Source organism: Apium graveolens, chromosome 10 (assembly GCF_009905375.1).
Source record: "Apium graveolens cultivar Ventura chromosome 10, ASM990537v1, whole genome shotgun sequence".
In the NCBI taxonomy this organism is placed as follows: Eukaryota; Viridiplantae; Streptophyta; class Magnoliopsida; order Apiales; family Apiaceae; genus Apium; species Apium graveolens.
Genome location: NC_133656.1, coordinates 163,126,645 through 163,134,369, shown reverse-complemented (window position 1 = coordinate 163,134,369; position 7,725 = coordinate 163,126,645). Strand labels below are relative to the sequence as shown.

The 7,725-nt window shown below is 34.3% G+C and overlaps 2 protein-coding genes across 2 annotated transcripts; both read left to right on the top strand.

The window, feature by feature from the left end:
- Positions 1–4,817: 4,817 nt before the first annotated feature.
- LOC141691251 (uncharacterized) lies at positions 4,818–5,549 on the top strand. Its single transcript, XM_074495989.1, has one exon. The coding sequence runs from the start codon at positions 4,818–4,820 to the stop codon at positions 5,547–5,549; it is 732 nt and encodes a 243-aa protein (XP_074352090.1).
- Positions 5,550–5,624: 75 nt separating this feature from the next.
- On the top strand, positions 5,625–6,598 carry LOC141691250 (uncharacterized). Its single transcript, XM_074495988.1, has 2 exons — positions 5,625–5,716; positions 5,806–6,598. Exons 1-2 carry the CDS (start codon positions 5,625–5,627, stop codon positions 6,596–6,598), a joined length of 885 nt encoding a protein of 294 aa, XP_074352089.1.
- The last annotated feature ends 1,127 nt before the right edge of the window (positions 6,599–7,725 follow it).

The window sequence follows — 7,725 nt, the reverse complement described above, 5'->3', positions numbered from 1 at the left end:
GTACGGTAACTAGTCACTGACAGGTTCTTGATATTCTAAGCAGTGAATTCATATTATCCGGATAGTCGCGATATGTTGAGAAGCATCACTCACGATGTAGAATAAATATAATTAATCAGTTAATTATATTTAATGAATTTTAATATTCATATAAATAATTAATAAAAGTTTATTATTATTTATTTCTACTACCGGCATAATATTGAACCTACAGGGTCACACCATAAAAGAATATTTTCTTTGATGAAATAATGAGAGAGAGAATTATTTTCTAAATAGTTAAGAAAAGAAATAATGATTAAAATAATTTTAATTATTATTAAAGCATTTTATGAAGATAAAATGTGGGGGGTTAATATATATATAAAGATATATTATAAAACCCTAGGAGAGTCCTATAAATAGAATGAGATGGATGGCTCAAAAAGATAACACACAATTTTGGTTTTGTGAAAACCCTAGCCTCCATCTTCTTCTCTCTCTCTCTCCCAAAAACTCCATTTTATAAAAGCTTAGTTTTATAAAAAGGTTCATTGAAGCGGATTGTTCTTGGTGGATACCGGTAGAGTGCTTCACACATTGAGGAGTAACTGCTAGCACTCCAATTTTATAAAGCTTCAATTCACGAGGTATGGTTTTGATTCCTCAGTTTTTCCCTTTTATACGTTTTTCTATATGTGCGGTATATGGTTTTTACGGAATAAATGTTATTTCGCGCTTCCGCTCATCCGTAAATTCCTTCACCTACATCATTACGAGAATAGCATAAATCCTAAATATAACCAAGTGATTCAATTTCAACAACAAACAAGTATGATCATGATCTAGTTCAAAAGTAATCTATAAGAATTGTGAAGAAAACATTGTTTCTGGGCATGCAAATCAATTCATTAGGACTTAATCATCATTCTATTCGACATCACTACACTCAAATCAACACCAACCTAACAATCAGAAACAGCTCATCCTACGGAATCATGTTATATGCATGCGAATGCAACTAAATGGACTCGCATATGTTAGGAATATGTTGTGAACTTGATGATAAATTAAACAAAACACTTTAGTAGATTTAACTTAGTGAACTTTGTAGCACTCGACGGATTATCAAATATAGTCCCGATGGATGATTCAATATAGTCCCGACGGATAATGATTTGACATCCACCGGGTGAGTAGCTTATGTAACAAATAAGTATTGTAGCACATTTCTGGAAAAACTTTGTATAGATTCTGTAGGAGCATATGAGTCATGTTGACTACTTTTAGATATGCAAAATAAGTTGACTAAATGTAAATATAAGATGTCTTGTAATTCTGTATAAATGAAGTGGAGTCAAGTGACAAATAGTTACCCGAAGGATGATCAACAAAGCTACCCGACGGATGATCAACAAAGCTACCCGATGGATGACAGGTATGTATCGGACGGATGATCAAATTCAAATATCTGTCGACAGTGACAACACAGTCACATGCGTTGGGTGTTTGCAAAAGGAATGTGGTATCCTGTTTAGCAGGAATTTAAGAACAAAGAAGCATTAACATTTCCATGCTATTATGAAGATATTCAAAGATGCTGGAATAGAGTAGTGAAGTAGCATGGAGTTAGACTAGATATGTTTTGTTTTATTATCTTGTCTTATTGTTATGTAAACTTGGTGATATATAAACCAAGTGTAGCAAGTAGAACAACAATCGAACTAAGCACACACATTTTCAAAGAAACATTTTCAAGCTGTATTATATAGCATTTCTCTGTAAGTTTAGTTGTTCATACTTTTAAGCAGCTGTGAGCTAATCAAGCTTCACAGGGTTCTCATTTGATATATATATATATATATATCTGGTGGATACTTTCAAATCCACCAGAAAGTTTTAAAAGCCTATATGTTTTTATTACTTTGTGTTTTGATTCATATAAAGTATTTATTCTGCACTCTGCAAATCAAACACTTATATATTATCAAGTAAGAACTGTTTAAAATTCTTGAAAAAGAAGCCAGAATTACATTCAACCCCCCTTCTGTAATTCTTGTTGTATTGTTAGGGAATAACAATTGGTATCAGAGCAAGCTCTTGAAGTACAAAGAGTGTAAAGATCACAACAAACAGCAAGATGAACAAGAAGGATGTTGGAGTCAAAATTCCTTTTCTGGACAAAGACAATTATCACCACTAGAAGGTGAAGATGCACCTACATCTTCTTTCCCAAGATGAGGCCTATGTGGATTGCATAGAGAGAGGTCCTCATGTACCAATGAGAGCTGCAACAGGAAATGAGCCATATATTCCCAAGCCTAGGCATGAATGGTCAGATCCTGATATTAAGCAAGTCAGAAAAGACAAGAATATAATATCCCGATGAAATTATAATTAAGTAAAATAAATTTATGTGCTTATATTATTTTTACAAGTATTATGCATATTATAAAAATATTTGATTAAATTTTAAATTTTGTCTTGTGTATTGTTGGTTTGCTCGAATATGTCGAGCTCCCATAAAAAAAATAAAAATTAAAAGAGATACAGACCAAAGTGATAGGATGAGGAAGAGGAATGACGGAAAGAGGAAATGATGATAAGAGATAAGCGCTGAATAGGAGTAGAAAGATGAAAATTTTAACTAAAGCACGCAAGCTAAAATAAATTAGCCCACATCTTTTACTAGACAAAGCCTAGTAGGAAGGAACATTGCACTTGAAAGTGAAAATGTTGCCTTGGAAATAAAATTAGTAGTAGAACTCTTTTTATAGAGCAAGTATCTTGGTTAGTTTCACACCTTCTCGATGTGGGACTAAGTGGATGTAGACTAAAAGCTATAATAGCTTTCAAGTCTAGTATGATTTTTTAAGTTTGTTGCAAGTCCCAATATATAGAGTTGAGAAACGATCTCTTGCAAAACCTTCCCGATGTGGGACAAAGAGAATTATTCAAAAGCAAAGCTACAAGTCATAGTTGGTTTATTTTGAAGTGTTGGCTTCATAGCCTTGGGTTTGATAAAGGAAGAGATGTTACATCTTTTATATCTCATCAATGTTGGACTTGGTAAAGCCTAGTTAAACCTTAAAACTCTAATTTTTACTTGATTATGAGAAATTTATCTACTTCAATTTATATTAAAACTTTAAAACCAAATTTAATTGGCTATATTGAAGCCAAGAGAAAGTTTTAAGTTTTCTAAGTAGAAACTAAAGCTAAGTTGGGTTTATATAGGCATTGGAGGAAGGTTGGTCTCATTCTCTAATCAATGTGGGATATATGCATCTTAGGTAATAAAAAGGAGATCTCACAACCCACATCGGCAAGAGAAGAGAATAAGACTGAGGATATATAGAATAACTTGACCTTAAATTTTAATAAGTAGAGGTAAGATTGATGAAGCTAATGGTATGAGTTTTAAAAGGGTTCTTATATGTTCTAGATATTATGTTCCTTGCTTAACTTTTATTTTTTTTCCCTACCTATCTTTGTACCACATTGAAAACGAGAAGTGAAGTATATTAGAATAAATAGAAAGGTACCATTATATGTAATTGTGAAAAAGGAATAAATAGAGGAAGTCATGTGATAGTTTTTCTATATTTTTCCAACTTCCCTACTATTGTGCCACATCAAGGATGTAGGAAAAATGAATCCTTACTTTCCTTATTTAAGTTTGTATAGTTTCCTTAAATAGAATTATCCGCTTCGGTTGTTTCAACCAAGGAATTCGGTTAGTTTTTCTTAATCGCGAACTTAATTTCTTTATCTTATTTAGTAATTCGGTAATTATTAGTTTAGTTAGAAAATAAATAGGTTATATTAATAATAAAATTTATGTGCATTTTTGAATTATGTATTTAGGAAGAAAGATCGACAGTAAAATCAATTCGAAGTTCGGGATTCATAGAGAGTAAATTAAGCGGTGCACTGTAAGTATATACTGTACTGATTCACTGTTGATATTTTAAATGATGATTTGAGTTTGACTAATGCTTCACTGATGAAAAATGAGTATTCTTGCATTGATATTGATGAACTGATGATGATACTTCCTAATTGGAAGTAAAGCTAAACCAATTATTTAGCTGGCCGGGATCCCAACTTGATGAATTGATGAACCTATCATGCTTGAATACTCAGTTTTAATCTTGTGAGAACTATATGATGAATTTTTGTTAATTGTAGTATCTTTCATGTCTCTTTTTTCGAATATTTGTTTGATGAACTTTGATTTCTCGGATAAACCTCAGTTGAATTCTACTATATATGCTTACTGAGCTTTCTGAGCTCACTCGTTTATGTCACTAACTTCCACAGGAAAGAACTTTGGAGAAGGATGCTCAGGAAAGGATAAGTATGTGATGAACTAAGTCTTAGTAGACGATGAATGCGTGTAGTATCTTAATGAAAAATGCTTGTGTAATAGACTTTTGGTTGTATCGTGAACTTTGGTTGTAATACTTGGAATACTGTAAGAATTATATATTATTATTTAAGTTTAAGGTTGTGTAAGCATACATTGAGTTGATTGGTTTTGTTTGGCGTTCCCGGGTTCGGGTTTCTAAGGTTATCCCGGGGTCCAGGGTGTCACTGGTGGCATCAGAGCTAAGGTTTAGAAATAGGATGAATATAGGATTTCGAATCGCGGTAGTCCAATTTTAGGCCTTACGTACGCTTAGAAAATGCGTAGTCGTAATTCTTGAACATGGTCAATATAAGGTGTATGAGTGTTTAGTACTCGATCGATCGTTATTATGATGTATATCATGATGTGTGCGGTACATATTCCGAATGAAGTAGGATTAATATTATATGTTGAATTGTAGGAGAAGATGACTGATGGAAATTCTGATGGGACTGGATCCAGTGTACAAATTAGCCCTGAGATGTTATTGATTTTGGGAGAAATGAAGAATATGTTTAAGAGCCTAATGGAGGGGCGAACAACTGCGGATACTCCCGAAATAAATGGGGAACGTGTTGAAAATATGGAAAAAGAAGGCGAGAATAAGCGAAGGTGTACATACAAGGCTTTTAAGGATGCAGATCCCCCGATTTTTAAAGGAGAAGTGGATCCACATATTGCGAATGTATGGATTAAAGAAATGGAGAAAGTGATAGAGATATCGGAATGTTCAGAGGAGCAAAAGGTAAAATTTGCAACACACTCATTAAGGGGGGAAGCTTTATTTTGGTGGGATACGGTTAAACTGACTGAGGATTGTTCTAAAATTGCTTGGACAAGGTTTAAGGAATTATTCTTTGATAAATATTTTCCTACCTGTATGAAGAATGAGATGGAGATGAAGTTTCTAGGACTAAAGCAAGAAGGAATATCCATGTCGGAGTATCTCTCAAGATTCTTGGAACTTTCCAGGTTTGCTCCTCATCAGGTTGATACTGAAGCCAGAAAATGTCAGAGATTTCAAGAAGGGCCGAAACCCCAAATTAGAGAGAAGGTGTCCTTGTTGGAGTTGGAACAATTTGATAAGTTGGTTGGGAAGGCGAGGATTACAGAAAGGGACTATGAAGCTCGCACTCAATTCTTCAACAATAAGAAATGAGGAAGAGAGACATAATTGAGTGTTAACTCAGGATTTAAGAAGGACAACAAGAAACTACATATAAGGAAGACGGAGATGTTTCGGGGAAGTGATAAGAGGATCATCGCATCTGAGTGTAAGAAATGTGGACTGAAACATGGTGGTGATATTTGTTATCGAGCTGATGGGTTGTGTTACAATTATGGAGAAAAGGGACATATAGCTTCTCAATGTCCCAAGCCTAAAGTGATTTCTTGCTACAGTTATGGACAACCAGGTCATTTATCAAGGGACTGCCCATAAAAAGGAGACAGGAAATAGTGGAAACTAAAGGAAATAGGACTTCTACAGCAAGACCTTTTCAACAACCAGCACCTAGGGCAGTGGCACGAACCTACGCAATGACAACTCAGGATGCCAAAAAATCTCATGTTGTTATGTCAGGTACGCTTCAACTTTGTGCTCAAGATGTTCATGTGTTGTTTGATTCGGGGTCAGCCCATTCTTTTGTGGATACAAAATATATGGATAAGTTAAATGTACCTGTGCAAAGTCTAGATAATAGATTTCTGGTAAAACTTCCAAACGGTAGAAATTTGTTCGTAGATAAAATTTATCTAGATTGTCCCTTAATGATTGGTGAACAAACCTTCTTAGTGGATTTATTACCGTTAGAACTGAGGGACTTTGGAGTGATTCTGGGAATGGATTGGTTGTCGAAGCATAGGGCGAATCTAAATTATTATAAGAAGCGAATATGTTTAACCGGCTCGAACAAAAAGAAAGTATATTTCAAGGGAGATAGTGTAGAAAAACCCAGTGTTATGATATCAGTTTTAAAGGCTTGTAAGATGTTAAGAAAAGGTTGTGAAGGTTTTCTAGCATATGTTGTAGGGAATGAAGGAATTAAAAATAAAGTTGAGGATGCACCTATAGTCAGAGAGTTTTTAGATGTCTTTCCCGAAGAGTTACCAAATTTGCCCCCTGAAAGAGAAGTTGAGTTTGGGATTGAATTGATCACGAATGCCCAACCAGTATCGAAAGCACCATATAGAATGGCACCGACATAATTAGCGGAACTTAAGGTACAATTACAAGAGTTGTTGGATAAAAAGTTTATTAGACCAAGTGTTTCTTCTTGGGGAGCACCAGTGTTGTTTGTGAAAAAGAAGGATGGTTCTCTAAGATTATGTATTGATTATAGAGAGCTAAATAAGTTGACAGTAAAGAATAAATATCTGTTACCACGAATAGACGATCTTTTTGATCAATTGCAAGGAGCCACTTACTTTTCGAAGATTGATTTGCGCTCAGGTTATCATCAGTTGAGAGTAAAGAAAGAAAGCATTTCATTGACGGCATTTAGGACTCGATACAGTCATTATGAATTTGTAGTGATGCCATTTGGGGTGACAAATGCACCAGCAGTATTTATGGATTTGATTAATCGAGTATTTAGGAATTATCTGGATAAGTTTGTAATTGTATTTATCGATGATATTCTTATTTACTCGAGAACTGAGGAAGAACATGATGAACATTTGAGGATGGTGTTATAAACTTTGAGAAAAGAACAGTTGTATGCTAAGTTTTCAAAATGTGAGTTTTGGTTAAGAAGAGTAAGTTTTCTTGGACATGTAATTTCGGAAGAAGGAATTTCAGTTGATCCTTCAAAGATTGAAGTAATTATAAATTGGGAGAGACCAAAGACTGTGACAGAAATTTGAAGTTTCTTAGGGTTGGTCGGATATTATAGAAAGTTTGTTCAAAATTTCTTTAAGATAGCGGGACCGTTAACGAATCTTACAAGGAAGGACGTTAAGTTTGTTTGGTCGGAAGAAGGTGAGTAAAGTTTTGATGAGTTGAAGAAAAGACTAAACCAATTTCTAAACCTTAGCTCTGATTCGACATAATTAGCGAAACTTAATTATAATAATCCCACAGGCCTTTGATGTTCTGCACCGACATAATTAGCGGAACTTAAGGTAAAATTACACAAGTCATTTTACTCCATAATTGTAAATCATTTCACCTCAAAAGGGTTTCTGAATAATTTACATATTCTTTGCCATTATTATAATTCATAATATACATAAGTCTGGTTCATCAATTGTTGAAAGCCTAGCCTATTGGTAGTTCCTACCTCAGCTACGGCGGCATCAACGCTTCCAGAAAACCGCGGAACGTTTCCTAAACG

Excerpts from the sequence above, each read along its gene's own strand:
- LOC141691251 (XM_074495989.1), top strand. The coding sequence starts at position 4,818 with ATGACTGATGGAAATTCTGATGGGACTGGATCCAGTGTACAAATTAGC.
- LOC141691250 (XM_074495988.1), top strand. The coding sequence starts at position 5,625 with ATGTTTCGGGGAAGTGATAAGAGGATCATCGCATCTGAGTGTAAGAAA. Across the intron at positions 5,717-5,805 it reads ATTTGTTATCGAGCTGATGG|GTCATTTATCAAGGGACTGC; the intron begins GTTGTGTTACAA and ends ATGGACAACCAG.